The sequence below is a fragment of the Platichthys flesus genome, chromosome 23, assembly GCF_949316205.1.
Source record: "Platichthys flesus chromosome 23, fPlaFle2.1, whole genome shotgun sequence".
Taxonomy (NCBI): domain Eukaryota; kingdom Metazoa; phylum Chordata; class Actinopteri; order Pleuronectiformes; family Pleuronectidae; genus Platichthys; species Platichthys flesus.
Genome location: NC_084967.1, coordinates 4,587,918 through 4,607,168, shown reverse-complemented (window position 1 = coordinate 4,607,168; position 19,251 = coordinate 4,587,918). Strand labels below are relative to the sequence as shown.

Below are 19,251 nucleotides of genomic sequence, written 5' to 3'. Positions count from 1 at the left end.
TGCAGGAGCTGCTGACCGCCCTGCAGGGCATGCAGGGACGGCGGGCTCCTGGCATTGACGGACTGACACTGGAGTTTTATAAAGCTTACTGGGGCATTTTATCGCACGATCTTTTACAGGTTTTTAATGAGTGTCTGGCGTCTGGTGTCCTGCAGGAGGGCGGTCCTCACACTGCTACCGAAAAAGGGGAACCTGCAGGACATCAAGAACTGGCGCCCTGTGTCATTGCTCTGTGTGGATTACAAACTTCTGTCCAAAACACTGGCTTCCAGGACGGGGAAGGCTATGGAGCAGGTCATTCACAGGGACCAGACCTACTGCGTGCCCGGCAGGTCCATGGTGGACAATGTCCACCTCATTCGAGACCTTTTGGATGTCTCCAGTTCATTTGATGTAGATATAGGCTTGATTTCCCTAGACCAAGAAAAAGCTTTTGACCGCGTTGAACACAGCTTCCTGTGGCAAGTAATGGGGAAGTTTGGGTTCAGCGCTGGCTTCATAGCTAAGATCAAGGTGCTGTACTGTGACGTTGAGAGCGTTTTAAAGATCAAAGGCAGTCTGAGTGCTCCTTTCAGGGTGGGTAGAGGGGTCAGGCAGGGCTGTGCTCTGTCGGGGATGCTCTACGCACTCTCCCTGGAACCTCTCCTCCGCAAAATAAGATCTAGCATTCAAGGTGTGTTTTATCCTGGTTTAAGTGGCAACATGATTTTATCGGCTTATGCCGACGATCTTATTGTTTTTATTAAAGACCAGACGGATGTAGATATTTTAGCCAAAATCTTAAATGATTTTAGCATGGCATCGGCCGCGAGGGTCAATTGGAAAAAAAGCGAAGCCCTCGCGGTCGGGGAGTGGCCTGGCGGTCTCCCAGTTCTCCCCCAAAACCTGAAATGGAAGAGGGAGGGCATAAAGTACCTCGGGTGTTTTTAGGTAACAACGATATACATAAGAAGAACTGGGAGAACGTAACAGAAAAAATAGAAAACAAACTGTTAAAATGGAAATGGCTGCTCCCAAAAATGTCTTTTAGAGGAAGGGTACTGGTTTTAAATAATCTTGTGGCATCCCAACTGTGGCACCACCTAATGTGTGTGGAACCCCCCCCTGGCTTGCTTTCCAATTTACAAAAGAAAATGGTGGATTTTTTCTGGGGGGGTCTACACTGGGTGCCACAGGGGGTGCTGTTTTTAGCCAGGGAGGAGGGGGGACAGGGTCTCGTCCACCTGGCCAGCCGGACTGCAACTTTTAGACTTCAATTCATTAAAAAGTACCTCACAGGTCCAGCAGATCTGGTGTGGAGAGATGTGGCTAGCAGCATCCTTAGGCGTGCCAATAACCTGGGGTTGGATGATGCTCTGTTTTTAACAGATTCTAAATTCTTAAAGTTAAGTGGGTTGCCTCCTTTTTATCAAGGTGTTTTTAAATCATGGGCCCATTTTAACAAAAAAAGGTGTCGAAAGCAGACTCTCTGTACTGGTTGTTGAATGAACCACTTGTAAATGGAGCCAAACTGGACGTCAGCGGCACATCAACACCCGGCCTTATGGCGGCGCTGACCCGGTCTGGAACAGTGACCTTACAGCAGCTGGTGGATGCAGTGGGGCCGGCACTCAACAACACCCAGGCCCTGGGCTCCCTGCTGGGGCTGCAGTCTACCCGGATGGCCCAGAGAATCCTGGAGCTCTGGACCCAGAGGCTCTCCATGCGTGAGAAAGACCTCCTGAGGGCCTACCAGAGGGGGAAAACGCACCAGAGGCTGCAGACCCCTACCCAGAAATTATCCTGAGCCCAGGCCTGGGAGAAAAGACCGGCCCCCTACTAACTGAAATAAACACACACAAACTAACGTTACACAAAATGGACAAAGAGACACTGTACAGGAACTGTGTGAAAAGCATCCACCAGACCGGACTGAGCAACAGACCCCCCACTGTGTGGTCACGGAGGTGGGGGGAGAATGGACCCTGCCCGCAGTGGAGGATTTTATACAAACCTCCCCTCAAGAAAAGAACGGGCGACCTCCAGTGGAGAATTTTACACGGCGCCGTCGCTTCCAACGCTTTTATTTCTATTCTTAATCCCACCGTTTTAAGCAAGTGTCCTTTTTGCGACCTACGTGAAACAATTTATCACATTTTTAATGAGTGCAAGAGACTGACAAGTTTCTTCGCTCTTTTAACTGCGGTTTTTAGTGATTTTAACGTCACTTTTACTGAGAAGGTTTTTTCATGGGAGCTGCCTACAACAAAGCAGATAAAGATAAGTGGCAGCTCCTGAACCACCTCTCAGGTGAGGCCAAGATGGCCATTTACATTAGTAGAAAAAACAGGGTAGAGAACAAGAACGGGCAGGAAGCGGGGGCGGTGTGGGTGGTAAACCTCCGGGCCAGACTCAGACTCGAGTTCAGTTTTTACACAATGGTATCTGATCTCGAGTCTTTTAAAAGAATTTGGTGTTTTAATGACATCCTCTGCACCGTCACCAACAATGAGTCCTTTCCACACTTTTTAACAGACTGAGTTTTTTTAACAACAGCACTTTTTTTCTTTTTATGAATAATGCTGTAAACAAGTGTTTTGTAAAATGAAGAATATGTAAATAAAGTGTTTGTGAAAAATCAAATCTCTCTCTCTCTCTCTCTCTCTCTCTCTCTCTCTTGCTCTTTCAAGTGAGTGAAAGTTTGCAAATAAAAACATTCAAGAAGTATGTTTCATATACAATTCTCCCTTTTTACTCCTTTACAAAATATAGACCTCTCCAATTTACGAAAATATCTGTGTATAAAGATTTATGAAGATTTGACATATTTGAAGTGTCTTGTAGGCGTGCTCTGTCTCCAGCGGTATAGCCAAGGAAATTTAATACAAATGTTGCTAAACGATGACTGGTGCTCAGAAACGTGTCGCATTGCAATTTCCTAAATTACTCACTTCAACCCACTGTTTCATCTCTGGCAAGAAACGTTGTGTTAATGTGGGACTCTATCAAGCTGATTGAGGAAAAAAGGTTCTCATTAAACTGATTGGCCGTCAGCCCATAAAATTTAATTATAACAAACATTCATTCTTGATGGACGCTTAAAACGCTGGAGGATTTTAGACTTTCCGAAAAGATCAAATGAAACAAGGCACATTTTGTAACTCTGTAGTCAGTGGTTTGTACTGAAACTCTGTACAGGTAGGGAGTAGAGAAAATACATTAAATAACTACATTCACCCATTTCAATTTGATTTGCATAGCCCCTCATCCTAACAAACATTATCTCAAGGCACTTCACATAGAAGTTCAAGACCTTTCATTGAGCCGACAACCCCCAACCTCCAATGAAAGTGACCTGAAATGGCGGGTGGGGGGGGGGGGGGGGGTGAGGTAATCAACACCTGGCATCCATCCGGACGACCTCCAAAACTCACGGTGCAGGATGTAGTGTGTTCTAAGCGATATCTGTGTCGCAGTCATCAGAAAAATGTGCCCACGTGGCTCTCCGAGGAGAGAGAGGCCCAGATCTGTAGCACCTTCACCTCCTCGCGCCTTCGGAGGTAAGAAAACAAATGCAGGTGCAGGTATCTGGGCCACACGGTGCTCTGAGCGGAGTTTCATGAGTAATCACACAGGGGGAGCGGTGGAAGACCTTCATGTGGAGGGAAGGATGGCATTGTGGGAAAATAAACTGAGAGTGTTAAATGTTTCCTCTGGGTTTATAAGTCTGATTGAAACAATGAATGTGATCCAGGCAGTCAGTGCTGCTGTAGTGTCCCTGCAGTGAAATACTACACTTAGTGATTAGATGTGCTTCAAAGGATGGTGTTACTCTTCAAGATCAAGGATAGAATAAATACCTCATACTAATACAGTTATAATAACGTTTTATGACCTTTGTGTTTCCAGAGGCAGATTTTTCCCCAATAATGAATGTGTATCCCAGTTTGTTATGCAGCCTTCTATGAGCATGACCTGACATTGTCAAGCCTGGAGTCGTACTGTGGCCCAAAACAGAAGGAGGGTGCCTATCTCCTAAAGCTTAATGCTGGAATTAGTGATCCTGGAAGAGTTATAGCAAGAGGAGGCGACATTTTGAAAATATGCAAGGGATACATCCCACCCTATCCCATCGTCTTCTCGTCAAGGCCAATCCCCCCCAAAGCACATGAACATGCCAGAGGCCGATGCGCTCGCTAACTTCGTCTTTGCTGCAGTGGTGTATTTCTCTCTGGCTTGTAAAGACTCCTTCATGCGCAGGCAGGCAGATTGATTGGTGACAGACAGGCGTTCGTTTCATTCATTCAGAACGGTCGTGTTAATTACAGTCCTTCAAGGGACCGGCTTTATTTATAAATGTCTATCAGGACGAGAAGAGGGTTTTAACAAATGAGATGTTTCAGAGACAAATTACCAACCGGAGCTTTGTGTAATCATAGTGTCTGGTTTCTTTAAATGGTCTATGAAGTGAAAGCGTTATAGACATGCATTGTGCTCGCCAGCATTCGAAATGGGGGCTCGATCTAGATGAGCACTATCAGGATAGAAAGTATTTAAAAAACCCGTGATATTAATAGCTGCTGAAAAATCAGTCCTCTGCAATGACATGAAGAAAAACAGAAGGTTGTTGGCTGAGAAAATTGAAGTCGTCACATAAAGACTCCTTTGTGTCACTTTTTAATAAACTGGTTTAGCATCTGTAAATTGCTTCTGCTGGCAGCGTTAGGTCTCTTTGGTTCCTGGGTCTCATTCAGTCGTCTCGATTATTTATTCCCTCTTGCAAAAAGACATTCTTCACAGGACTGTATTTACTGTAGCATCAAAGTTACCATCATTTACAAGAGCAATGTGCGGGAGTGATTTCAGAGGCGTAGGCGATGCGGTGCAGTGTGACACATCAAGACAGAGAGAGCTAGTAGGTGACTAAGACATCTATAAAAGTTGACGATAGAAGTCTGTTTTATACAAAGTCCAAAGCTCCCTTGATATTCTTTTGTAATTCAGACAATAAATCTGATAAATCAAAAAAGCACAGAATCAGCACAACCCTGAAGGACGGACGGAGATTCGCTCCGTCCGTCAGCTGCACAGCTGCAGTTAATTCCGACTACATCGAAAGACGGTGGAATTAATGGACATTTATAATCGATTAGGACTTTTAAGAATGATGCTGACTAGTATTTTCCTCTAAAACAAAGCCTGGGGCTTTTAAATCACACTAGCTCAAGCCCACTATGTCCGCTTGATCTCCAGGTGCAGGGCAACACTATCGATTTTTTCTCTTTGTAAAAACCAAGAGGGTGAATCTCAACGGACCCAAACTCTCCCTCAGCCCTTCATTAGTTGTATTTATTTGTTTATTAAGCACAGCGAGACGAGAGGCACACCTGCATGCAGCAGCAGCAGCAGGAGCAACCTGGTGGCCTGAGCTGAACCCAAACTCTTCACTGTCACAGCCTCCAGCCTCCTTCACTAACCAGGCTCCGCTGGGATATTCATCGAAAACATTTCACAGGGCGACGTCTGCATACTGCAGATGGCAGGAGGCTGCAGTTTTGTGACAGACAGAAAAGTTATTTCAGACAGCTTCGTGCATCGTACAATGCATTGTTTGCTGTCTGAAACCCCTGATATATAAATAAAGTTTGATGTCAGGGGGAAATCTTTAATTTCCTTACTGCTTAGCAAATCTTAGCTTGTAGTCCCCCTCCTGGCCCGCTGTGGGAAAGCTTATCATTTATACAGCAGCAAACTATTCAGCAGGATGATCTCAGCAATGTTACACACACACACACACACACACACACACACACACACACACATCCCAAACGACACTGACTAAATCGAACTGCTCGAGACGTTTTGTCAGACTTTGAGCAGTTTCTTCTGCAGCCGCAAAGGGCTTTACTTCTGTCACTCAGGCAGAGAACACCCTGGTGCCCCCCCAACACATACTGGGGAGTTTAAAATTGGAGGAGGTCATCTTAAGACCTGCCGTGTGGATATTGTTGTTGTCATGCAGGGGATTTTGTCAATATCCTGTAATTATTGATGCCTTGTTTGCATCCTCGAGGTTTAACAAATTGGTCAAAGTATTTTGCACCGATAAAACATTTGATTGGAATAAATATAAAGTACTACCAATTGTTAGATTACTTTCTTGCTCTTCCCTGCTGTCGCATCCGATGTTTCTTGGCACTTTACTCAAATCTTATTGTCGGTGGTTGCTTTTATTAAAATTGACTCGCAAGTGATTGTAAACACTCTTCAGTGCAGTGAGAGACTACCAGTTATGATCAATAAAACAAAGTGCAGAAGATCATGTCAGTGGTGGTTAGACATTAGAGGTGTTGGAGGTGGTGGCTGCTCTCAGAAGAAATAAGTCTTTAAGAGGTTCTTACATTGAGAGAGAGATGCTCTGATTGGATTTGTTAGCACATTCCATCATCGGGAAAATGTAAACTGAGATTTTCTTGTGTGTAGGGATGGCAGCACCAAGTCATGCTGGATGGGATTTTCAAAGTATTAGGTAAATGTGGACAACATAGTTTCTTAAATGATATTGTCCACATTTTAGAAAATATTTAAACTTGCAAATAATTTTTTTATTTAAACAGAGAAGCTTATTAGTTATGCAAGTACACTTACCAATGGTGATCTGACTGACACAGCTGTAGAAGGTTCCAGAAGAGACATTGTAGCTGCTGCTGCTGGGCTCACGGTCTGTGAGAGGAACAGAGATCACACATTGTTAAGTATTCTATCCAAAGCATTGTTTTTTTTAACATGCGTGACCAGTAAAACATTACACAACCATTGCTTTTATAGTAGATGATTATGGAAAAAACTTTATCCGACAGTGGCATGTGTTCCAAAGTTCTGAGTGTGTTCACTGAACCACTGAGCCTTGTTTTGTTCCTAAGAGCTTGGGTAAAAGTCCGACCCTGCAGCATTACAGGAGTGAAACTTCTAATCCCGCAATGTCAGTGGCCTGCTCCGCACATTGAACTACACAGGGAGAAAACCCTTGACCTTGGCAGAGCTGGGGGAGTGAAATCCATGACTCTGGCAGCTTTAGTGCCTTAGTCTACCAATTTATATAGAGAGGGAACAGAGTCATCCACTGTGGTAGGACACTATGAATGAAATTCATGACACTTGAAGTGGGATTGGAATTAGCCTATAAGCCTGGAAGATTTGCAGGAAGAAAACCATCATTAACCCTGATAAAGATGAGGAGATTATGCACTAATGCTCTTCGATTGCAGGTCTGATGACTGTCTACCTATCCTTGACGGTTTCCTTACCGCTGCAGACACTATAAAATAGCGATGGTGTACCTGTAAGCCTGCAGTTTCCTACTTACAAAGCAGACACAAAGCATGTTAACTTTGTGTTGGTCTCCACCTGCCCTTTTCCTCAGGGGATGAATCTGACTTTGTATCTGTTAAATAGACAACTACATTGAGCTAGATGCTAACTTTGTCATTTGGTGTTTGGTAGGTACCAGCTTTATCAGCAAAGATTTTGTCTTTGACCGAAGCTGTGCAGCTTTAAGATAGCTACTTGAGGTAAGGTCTGATATTTTCGCATCTGCAATTCAAATGAAAGGTTTGGTGTGTAGGATTTAGTGCCATCTATTGGTGAGGTTGCAGATTGCAGCCAACTGGGTACCCCTTCCCATCAAAAAATGTAAGACAACCTGCGATGCACCCCTAAATATGTGAAAGGCCTTCTCTAGAGGGTCTCATTCTAATAAAAACACAACAATTTTTAGTATCAGAATTATTATGCACAAATGAAAAAATAATTATTTATATTGTATTCCATTTCAAATCTGTCCAAAGAATCCCTTTAAACTCGATACACTGGTCATTTAATTTTGCACATCACTTTACTTGGTTTAAATATGATGAATTTCAGCCTCTGTCAATCAAGCTCCTTATAAACTTTCTTGTGTGCCTTTCTCATAACCATCATGGAAATTTAGTAACTCAACAACTACATATAGTGAAAATCAAAAGTATTGAAGTACAATAATTACTTGATGAGGAACATTGGTTTGTATGTTCCATGGTCAATTGATAAAATAACCTTGACACTGGAAGTTAAAGGCCTAATTTAGAACTCCTAGTTATCTGGGGATTTAGAGGTTAAATAATTTTCCTCTGTGTCATCTGTGTCAGCTGAGGAAAAGACTCTGTGGCTCTGCAGCCAGGTTCCACCTCACACATTACTTCATCTCACTGAGAAGTGAATACAAACATTTCTGCTTGTTTAGCCGTTTGAGAACCTCGTATAGAAAACTCTCATTTCCTTATGCTCCAATCTAACACCTCCAGCTGCAGCAGGGAAGAGCAACGGCAGCAGCACAGACATTCATCACTGACTGGGGGTCTTTTCAGCTCAGGCGCTTGTATTTGCTTACATGTTTTGAGATAAAGCTGCGGGAGGTATCATTTATTACCAAAGCTGTAGGAAGTCAGCACGGGGAATTCACAAATCGGATCAGCCGGAGAGCTGCTTCCTGTGACATTCATAATTCATCATCAGATGGTGCTTTACATTGAGATAAACATTTTGTTAGGCTTCTGTACAAGTATCATATTGACGTCAATATCTAATTCATGAACTATAGCACCTTTTTTTTTAACTATGCTCCAGTAGTGAAACAGTCTTAAAGGAGTGTAACTTTACAGGCTGATGGATTAACTACTGTGTTATCGGGAGCATCAGATAAGAAGACATACAGTTCTGTACTCTAATCAATACTTGCGATTGCAAGTGTGTGTGTGTGTGTGTGTGTCCTAAACACAGACTCAGATCATGCAATTAAAAGTGTGGAACTTAATAATCTATTGTTTTATTCTACTCTATAATATATTAGGAGACTGTTGTCTTGGAGCAAGTTGGCCCGAGAAGAATTATCTTATCTCATCTTACAATGAATATATTATAACAATAAAAGCTATTCCAATAGTACTATGTTATTAATTCAATACTAATGTGACCATTGTGACTGTTCAAGTGGCTCACACTCCTATAAGAAAATGAACAATTACTGAAATAAATGTATCATCTTAATGCTTGGGTATCTAATGTTCCCTGCCCTCCATATTAAAAGCTCATAGACTGAAATGTGTATGTGTTCCAATTCAAAAGTCTAGGAGGGAATGTGATGTTCCACTAATTCTTTATGTGACTTTGTTGTTCCTGAGCCGTCATTTAGTGCACAGTGGAGCACCACACCCTCACTTTACACTGACAGTGAGGGGAATTGGTCGATGAAACATGAGGAATGTGTGCATTCTGCTGGTTCTAAGCTGTGATGCCCTTACCTGCGGATCCGGAGGAGAGGCGCGTGGAGACGGCGCTTCGAGGACTCCGCGGACTCCCCGGACAAACCCGCACCAGCTCGTCCTGACACTGCACACAGATCACCTGGCTCTCCTGGTTCTCCCCGACCTTGCTGCTGCTGCAGCCTATGTGCTCGGCCCCGGCCTGGATCCTCATCCCTGCGCTGATCTGACGGACCAGTCGCATGTCCGCTCCCGCCTCATGCTCCAGCATCCTCCTCACGGGCGGCCACACGCATTACGCACGACCCCGGCGTGCGAAGGGGACAACAACTTCTCCTGGCACCTGCAGCTTCAGTAACTCCACCCACCGATCTCTCACATCCTAAACCAGTCTATGCTCCCACCCAGCGCTGTGTGTTCAGACTTGACTCACAGCTGCTCCGCTCCATCCTGTCCGCCTCTCTGGGCCAGCGGAGCCGGTGATGTCGCAGTCTTTTACGCGCGACTGCAGGAGTGGCTGCTCCACGTGCTTCCTGCTATCTCAGTGTTTAGTTCCCCTGGGAAATATTCGTGCCACCGGAAGAAATCATTAAATTAAATATCTGTTAAGTACAAAACATAATCGTTTATAGTCCCAAGGGATTATTTCTGAGATACCAATTTAATGAGAACACTACAAAGAAGCTTTTAGTAGTGGGCCATGAAGACCACATAAATAACATGAAGGACGATACCATAATCTTTGGTTTAAGTTTTTGATAGTGGGAGGAAGTGGACACTCGCCTTCCTTCTTCACTTACAGTCGATGTCACGGACTGTACATTGTGGCCAGTGTTTTCCCCCACATGGGATACTTTTGACTCAATTCATTGGGTAAAATCTTAATTGTTAGTTATTTGGACAATTCTCCAATTACAAAAATGATATATTCAGATAATTCCATGTCTTAGCTCAGCAATATGACTGGAACTGCCTGGACACTGAGGTCAGGTTCAGGTCAAGATTTATAAAAGCTTAGATAAGTAAAGACTCTTAATGTTTAATGTAACATGAGGTTTGTGTTTTATATTATGACATTAATTATAATAAATGATGATATTGCAAAAAAGGGTAAGTTACTACATGTACACTTTTCTTGTTTCTACTTAGCTAACATTAGTTTTGTACAGATTTTTTATTATAAAGTGCAAATCTGAGCCAAATCAGAGCAAGGAAAAGCTAAACTAGTGACTCAATATGTACATAATCTGGGGCTTCCAGGCTTGGCAGTACAGAAAATTTGGAGGGAGAAAACTCTCTAGTTGAGGAGAGGCCCTTTGTCACGAGGGAAATAGCCCAGATCTGTCGGGTAATAAGTCAGCTACTGCAGAAATACTTTCTACGGTTCCACATTCTCAGCAGAGTGTGGACCAGACCCAGCTGACAAAGCCCAATCTCTCTGTCAACTTATGTGTGTTTAGCTTTAAAGGACTTTCCCGAAGTGAAAACTAGACATTTCAAACAAGGACGAGTCTTCAAGGTGGTTTTCTCTGAGGCACATTCTCACCTCCAGGATGCCATTGTTATGTAGTGGACAGATTAAGACAAACACAGCCAGTAGAAGAAAGATGGCACTGTACTGCAGAGGGTAATCGCTGACCTCTCTTCTTTTACAAGCTCTGATCACCAGCATGATGGGTGATCGGTCTTCATCTCGTCCCTGGCTGCAGCACAGCACTGTGACCAGTTCAGCAGTGTGTACGCCCATGTATCCCTGGCCACACTGATGGGCACACTCAGTTGACAGTAAAATAATAAAATATGAGATGCTCCTTGGCCTGGATGTCACCCCAGATTACTACTCTAGGTATAAGGTTGTTAGCAAGACATGCAATAATTTACAGATTTTTTTTTCTTGTGTCTTTAACTTTGGAAAGGCTTAAGAAAACATTAACTTGTTAGCTGTGGGAAATATGAACTGGAAAGAAAAGGTGATGTTGGAGGGAATCAAAAGCTCAGTAACAGGGGGTGAAAGAGGACAAGGCAGGAAATCTGTCAATCTGGACATTGCAGTAGTTAAATATCACCAGGAGATGGCAGCATTGCAACATCTGACTGTGGTTGCTGAGTTTCCATCTTCTGATGTTAGCATGAGGAAACATCCTCGTCAGTGTCAGCTACTGTAAATGATTGGTGTTGAAATCGTTTAGTTAAGTAAAAATTGTTGACATGGGCGTTTACCCGAGCTAAACTTTCCATTGCAGATAAACCAGGTAGGGTGAACAAAGTTTTCAAACTATACTCTGAACTATAGAATGTTTATAAAAAAACTCTGCACACACAGTATGCTGTAGAGCTGTTTGAGGAGGACGCAATCATGACGAGGAATAATTCTAATGTAGCTCCGGAGCATTAACAGAGGCCAGAAGAACAGCTCATTTCAAACAGGCAGGGTCACCACGGGCACTGCTCTAGTATTATCTAAAGCTGAGCTAATGCTGAGTTACATGATGTCTTCACCTCAAGACGCATCTTGACGTCTTTCAGGCATTCTTTCCTTGTCCTCGGACACAGAGTAAGGGGATGAGAACTTGATGTTTGCATTCTTTTACTTTTCTGACGAATGAGTAAAATACAAGGAAATCCCTGGCATTTGATAGAGTTGGAAAATGTCATGTGTTCAATTATATATATTAGATCTTTGTTCGTCATCTGTCTTCGCTAAATAATAGATGCCAGGCACGAAGCTCACCGTGTGATTGTTACCCAAAAGCCTTTAATGGCTGTTTGCGCATACATGATTCATAATGACAGAAATGCACTTTGTGACTTGGCAGCACTGCTATTGCCTCGAATTGCTCCTTACATATCGATTTTGTTACATTAAATGAACTACAATTCTCAGTTCACTGAAAACAACAACAAAGTAACTTTTTTTTTACATTACAATTTAAATTCCTGATTTCCATGCTTTCAAAATATTAAAAGATCAGACGAGTGACGTTTCTATTACAAAGAAATTGCTGTAATTTTAGGGATTTCTGTAAATAGATGATGCTCATAGCTCTAGCAACAGATTCAATCATTTGTGGCTAAATATGTATTTTAACATTTAGCAGTTTCTGAGCTGTCGACATATTTGAAGATATTTGGAAAGAATAAACAACATTAAAAGACAGAGACACTTTTGTACTAAAACTTAAAACCAATCTTGCTGGGCTGCAACAAAATCCAGCATGAAGTTAAACATGTGTGGCCTTGATCATCATCCTGCTGGTCTTCACCGAATACATCCTGTGAGAATTCCAGGTTCGCCAGTGGAGGCCGCTGCCGTAGCCAATGTGATCCCCAAAAGGATGCCAGTGACCATTCAGACCGGCAGAACCACATTGGCTGTACCACCAGGCGCCGCCCTCTACCCTGGTACATTGGTCTTGAGCAATGTCACCAAAGATGCACGGTGAGCAGCCATCGTTGTCACGGTCAAAAGTGCTGAAACCGTAGCCGTTCTGGTCAACCTCTCCGTCTGCACCACGGATGGCGTCACCTTTAAACAGAGTTGGTAATAGTTTAAAATCCTCTTATTTTACATTTGTCATGAATACTAAACAGATGAGTGATTCATTATTTCTAGAAGGGAATTTATTCCTTTCATTTACTGAAAACCACTGAATGATTGCACTAGCTTGTAAATGCTTAACTCAGCTCTATTGCAAAAAAAATGGTCCCACCTTAGCAAGACAGACTGTAGCTGTAAACACAGAGCAGCCCTAACTTCAGAATGATGAAAAATATGATATTCCTCTTTCAAAAAGAAATTATTATTTTTACATTTTACTCCGTGAAACAAGCAGGCAGGTGAGGCAAAATGCCGATCTGAAAATATAAATGAAATCCATATATATAGAAACACAGAATATATGTTTCTCTAAAAAAAAACTAAAAAACAAAGCAAATAAGGGGGACATTTGGAAAAAGTACCTGCGTCTCCTTTGTATTCCCCGACATGCAGTTTGAAACCTTTCTTCCCATTTCCCAGTCTGAAGTTTTTATACTCTGCAAAGGCGGCGACCCCTTTGTGGTCCGCTATATCCACCCTCATGGTCCACGTCTTGGTCTTATCCTTGGTCACAGTGAAAACCTGCTTCAGTCCGAGCCAGTGGTCGTCTGAGGGAATCGGCAGAGCACGTGAAAGGATTTACTACAAGCATGCTGGAAACATATTTTCTACCATTTAACAACCAAACCCTGTGTTTTACCCCTTCACGGTAAAAGTTGTCTTTGCTGCAGTACAGATGTGTATTTCTGTTGACTGCAAGTGAATCAGGTTTGTGCTTGCATGAAGTAGTTGTAGTAGTATAAGTAGTTTCTCACATTCCCTCTATGTTGCATACTGTATATAACAGAGCAATGTAATTTACATTAAGGCCTAAAGTTAAGTGCGGCCTGTGTTTAGATAAGAAGGGGCTTTTCTTACATCTTTATAATAATAATAATAATGATAATAATTATTTATTTCATAGCACTAATCCAAACAAGATCAGAAAGTGCTTTACAAAATAAATAGGTCAAAAAATAAGAATAATTATGCAAAAATCCCACAACATCCATTACAAGTATTTTTTTTATAAAAAAATGTATTTTAATCATTGATTTAACAGCTGACAGGTGAAGTTGTTATTTTACAGTCCATTGATCCCCTGATTGTCTCAGTACTGTCTGTTCCTTGGAATCGAACAAAGGACATCATGGAATGTTTAGAATCACTGTGTGTTTTGTCGGGCGTGTCACGGTTATAGCCTGGCACTGCAGCTAACACTGTTCTGTGTTATGATTAACTTACGTGTCAGGTTTCCAAAACCTTTCTTATATGCAGCCCACTTTCTTTCGAAGGAAACCTCTCCTCCGCTGCGCCTCTGAAACACCATCCAGCCTCCATCTGCCTGCATCTCGCAGTACACCTGAGCACGTAGTTACACATAATATTCAAGATTTGCAGAGCAGGCAAAGCATAGCGCAGGACACAGTCACTGTGACAGATGTCATACTTGATACCTTAAACGGGGTCTTGACTCCATGAGGGCGGATTACATAAACTCCACTGGATGCATGTGGAGAGAGAGCTTTGATCTGCGTGCAGTCTGTGCCTGTGGTTTATATGGCAAGAGAATGACAAGAGGAGGAGGATCAACAGTCAATATGAATATAGGGTAACTTGTACCTTCCATTATATGAATGATATACTTTCATACATCATGCTCTGTACCTTGGGAAGAAACTGTCGGCCCCTGCTTCTATATAACAGAAACAGTTTTAAAGTGAGACCTCTAAAATATACAACTTAAAGGCAGACATTACAGCATGAGAGAACCTAAAATAAGGTAGGTTTATCTAGTTTAAATTTTTACCTTAGTCTGTTTGGCTTCTGTTTGGCTCGAGAGAAACACCAAGATGAGTCCAACAAATAGAGCCAGACTCTTCATTTTGACCTGAGATTAAAAGTGACATGTTAGTCTCAGCGACCCCAAACAGGCACAACAAAATGAGTCCTCCGGTCAGTCATTTCTTTCTCCAAACACTCACCTGCGTGTGTTCGGTGAAACTTGTAGCTCAGGTCAAATTCCACAACAGACACGGCTCCTTGTCCCCTCAGACTAAACAGCCACACCTCCTTCAAACTCACTGTAAATGCTGAGACGTCAGACGAGGGAGGAGAGAAAAGTCTGATAAGCAGATCCACTTTCTGCTTCTCCCTCCCGAATAACTGTTTATCTTCAGCTGCAGCGGTGTTCAAGCCTTTACGGGCTTGTTTCTCTGACCTTACCCAACTTGCTGCACATTTTATCCCTTGTATGGTGTTCAGGTCTGTGGGGCCCGCTTTCAATGTTTGCTAAAAGAAAAATGATCCGATAAATATTTGTTTCAACCTGAGACTCATTGGCCTTGGCTCATTTTCTGTGATGAACATATAAAGGAACATAAATTCAGGGACTTTACATACTTTACAAGTTCGTAAGAAGGCTTGATGTCCTGCACATGAGTCACTGCTATCCGTGTCGGCCCTGGTTGCACATTATTACATTGGTAGCCATGTGGGGTGGCTAAAGCGAAAAAAGACCATTAAATTGTCATCATTTTTTGTCATCCATATGTTGGCTGCTGATGGCCTGGCCTGGATTTGGGACTGGCTGCAGATTACCTTTTTATGTAGCTGGCTGATGGTCAATCTCATTCTCTTCTAACCCAAACTCACTGTCAGACTCTGAATTGACAGAAACATAATCTTCATATTCTCTAAACTCTTCCCCTTCATTGTCTTCCAAAGATTTTCTCTCTTCAAAAATCATTTCATTGGGGCTCGTGTGTAGACTGATATGAGTGAATTCAATTTCTAATTAAGTTCAATAAATAAACGTCAATACTGATGAAAAACCTTGTCTCATATTCGTTTTTTCCAATCATATCTTGATTGTATTTGTGGTTTCTTTGTTTAATTGCATTTTATCACAAAAAACGAAAAGCACTTTTATTCATGAATGTGATTTAACAGGGGTAAATGAAAAATATTAACCATATATGCTGTTTATATTGCTTGTTGGGATAAATTTAACATCTGTTAAGTATTTTTACATATATTGTTGTAGCTGTATTGATTGAAAGACCGAATAATGCGGTGGGTCCACCAGACCCACGAACATTGGCTGGGTGACCGAAAACATGAACACCACACAAGGGTTAAGTTAAACATAAGACTGAACTACTTCACTCCGTGTTAGCTCCCACCCAGACTGCTATAATAAACCTTTACATAGAGTCTATGCTAGGGTGTGACACTCCCTCTGCCAACATTACTGCAACAACACGTTCCTTTAGATTTTCTCACTCAGAAGGCGGCGCAGGTTCTGGTCATCTCACGCCTAGACGTTCGCAAGACTTGTGTCAATTAGGAAACGGCTGCTGTGTTGTTGAAACCTGATCCAGTAGTCTATAACGATAGTTATTGCATGCAAATTACAAGAACTCAGTGTTTTCTGGGATAGATCATTTCTTATTTAAAAGCCACAGATTACAGTTTTTCACAATTGTTAACATATGTTTTTCAAAACAATAACGGCTTTCTCAAAACTGCACACAGAAAACTGAAAACCTCACACACAAAATGTTAAACCTGACACCCCCTTTGCAAGATGACTCTTTGCTATCAAATCTCTTACCTGTTCACAAAATGGAACTCGTGTTTCCATTTGGTACACACAGCCACATTTTCAAATGACACACACATACCATTCATTGAGAACACACAACTAAGCATTTGCTTGCACACTACCAAGCATTTACAGCACACTGAAGTGCAAAATTGAAAACACAATCATCAATATGGAACACACCATATGAATGACATGACTCTGGAGAATGAGCCATTTCTCCTTTTGTAAAATGTCTCAATGTAGGCCCACTTTTTTCATAGTCAAACATAAAACAGCACACAAATATGCAGCATAAAAAGGTTTATTTCGGTACACACAGAGAACAGTACAGTACTGTAAACCGGCCTGCTCAACCCCCCCCCCTTGACAAAAATTATAGTTTTTCTCAATTGCTAACACACAAAAAGTGAAAATTCGGCACAATTTGCACAACCTTCACTTCATGTACCAATCACTCGACCCAATTTGGCACTATTTCACACTCCCTTATCTGCATTAGACTCTGACTTTCATTCTTTAGACTCTGATGTCAATTACACATCACATTGTTGTCAAAACACTACACACAATGTTCAGTTGTTGCACACGCTTCTCAAGTACAATCTCAAAGCATCAACCGACAACACACAAATACTCAAATCTCTAAACATTCAGGTCTGTTGAGCAATTTCACTGCATTTACACAGCCTAACAGGAGACTGAAATTGTAGATATGGTTCGTGAGAACAACTCTATCACACTCAGACAAATAAAAACTAGGATCCTGGCTGACCATGCTACATTTAGAAACTTCCAGACCGTCAGCCTCTCTACAACCCCAAAGGAAAAAACCCAGGACATATCCAGGAGCATGACACAGCTAATGTGTTGTACCAGTACATCTTTATTGATGAGGTGGGATTCAACCTGGTGAAGAGGAGGCGACGGGGCAGAAACCTCAATGGCCAGCGGGATATTGTTGAGGTCCCCGGCCAGCGTGTCCCGGGAACATCACACTGTGTGCTGCAATGAATCATCATGGGATCTTGCACCGTCATGCCCACCTAGGGGCCTATAATGCTGCCCGTCTCCTCGTCTTCCTGGATGGCCTGCATGACCTGCTGGTACCGCCTGGTCAGATAGATGACCCACAGCGGATCGATCACGTTGTCATCTGAGACAATGTGAGCTTCCACCGGGCTGCTCAAGTGCGTGAGTGGTTCCAGGACCACCCAAATTTTTCCGTTCTATACCTTCCACCTTATTCTCCTTTCCTGAATCCTATTGAGGAATTATTTTCAGCTTGGAGGTGGAAGGAACAATAACAGAACCCACAGGACCGAGTCTCACTGCTCCAGGCCATCGAGGAGGCCTGTGGCAACGTGAGTGTCAGGGCCTGTCAGCATTTTGTATGTGAAGTTTTCAGCTGCCTGTGTGCAGTTTTGAGAAACCCTTTATTGTTTTAATAATTTTTGTGAAGGGGGGGGGGGTTGAGCAGGCCGGTTTACAGTACTGTACTGTTCTCTGTGTGTACCGAAATAAACCTTTTTATGCCGCATATTTGTGTGCTGTTTTATGTTTGACTATGAAAAAAGTGGGCCTACACTGAGACATCTTACAATAAGAGAAATGGCTCATTCCCAGATTCATTGTCATTCATATGGTGTGTTCCATTTTGATGACTGTGTTTTCAGTTTTGCACTACAGTGTACTGTAAATGCTTGGTAGTGTGCAAGCAAATGCTTAGTTGTGTGTACTCAATGAATGGTATGTGTGTGTCAATTGAAAATATGTCTGTGTGTACCAAATGAAAACACGAGTTCCATTTTGTGAACAGGTAAGAGATTTGACATCAAAGAGTCATCTTGCAAAGGGAGTGTCAGGTTTAGCATTTTGTGTGTGAGGTTTTCAGTTTTCTGTGTGCAGTTTTGAGAAAGCCGTTATTGTTTTGAAAAACGTGTGTTAACAATTGTGAAAAACAGGCCTTCAACATCACAGTTTCCTCATGTATCTGATATTGCGACATATTAAGACTGCTCGTAGGGAATTGCACTACATCTGGCACAATTCACTTGGACTCTTTGACTTGGACTAAATTGATATTTCTTATCTTCAAAATATTCAAACTTTTCCTTTATGTTACATATGTTTATGTTATGTTTCTTCTAATCCAGCGGTGTCAAACTTATTTCCACCAAGGGCCACATCAGCATAATGGTTGGCCTCTAAAGGCCAGATTAACAGAATGAATGTAACAAAATGCAATGTAACTTAAAATAAATGAAACTACAACTTATTATATTGTTAGATAACTGTTTCTGTATTTATTATGTATTCAAGTCAAGGGGGTAGGACTATGGCACAACCAACATATGACAGAAGCAGCATTTTCAAAACCATGAGGTAATGCTGCCTGTCCTTGAACACACAAAAGTAGATCCCTCCTCATCCTGAGACGCCATCTCACACATCCTCATTTATAGATCATGTTCTGGAAATAACAGACACAAAACAAAATGCAAGCACAATGATTAATTTGTACACATATTCTACTGTTCTTAATCTTGGTAAATAAAACGCATTTATTAAATAAAAGTGTAGCAGCTATTTCTACTTTACTACCACTGGTGGCTGAGCTCGGGTTTGGTTCTGACGCGTGTAGAAAAGATGAGGAGTAGAGGAGAGTCCAGTTGGTCCCTTTGACCGTTTATTGCAGGTAGGTGGATTACAAGATGGTTGAAACAAACTAAAAGACATTAAACTAAAGAGTCTCTAGTAGATCGTAGTTCTCCTGTCGAACGTCACAG

At 42.1% G+C, this 19,251-nt stretch overlaps 2 protein-coding genes across 2 annotated transcripts in view; both read right to left on the bottom strand.

Moving 5' to 3' along the window:
• LOC133948641 (anoctamin-4-like) overlaps nucleotides 1-9,714 on the bottom strand; it is a 46,535-nt gene extending 36,821 nt beyond the window's left edge. The window contains exons 1-2 of the mRNA XM_062382536.1: nucleotides 9,318-9,714; nucleotides 6,628-6,702 (exon numbers count right to left, since the gene is read on the bottom strand). Coding sequence (XP_062238520.1) covers nucleotides 6,628-6,702; nucleotides 9,318-9,549 — 307 coding nt within the window. The 5' untranslated portion in view covers nucleotides 9,550-9,714. The remainder of the gene's footprint in view (nucleotides 1-6,627; nucleotides 6,703-9,317) is intronic.
• A 2,297-nt stretch (nucleotides 9,715-12,011) lies between these two features.
• LOC133948532 (angiopoietin-related protein 5-like) lies at nucleotides 12,012-14,936 on the bottom strand. The gene is made up of 7 exons (XM_062382342.1): nucleotides 14,841-14,936; nucleotides 14,666-14,746; nucleotides 14,524-14,551; nucleotides 14,313-14,404; nucleotides 14,101-14,218; nucleotides 13,239-13,424; nucleotides 12,012-12,804 (listed from the first exon to the last, which is right to left on the bottom strand). The coding sequence occupies exons 2-7, from the start codon at nucleotides 14,738-14,740 to the stop codon at nucleotides 12,500-12,502; spliced, it is 804 nt and encodes a 267-aa protein (XP_062238326.1). The 5' UTR covers nucleotides 14,741-14,746; nucleotides 14,841-14,936; the 3' UTR covers nucleotides 12,012-12,499.
• Nucleotides 14,937-19,251: the final 4,315 nt, after the last annotated feature.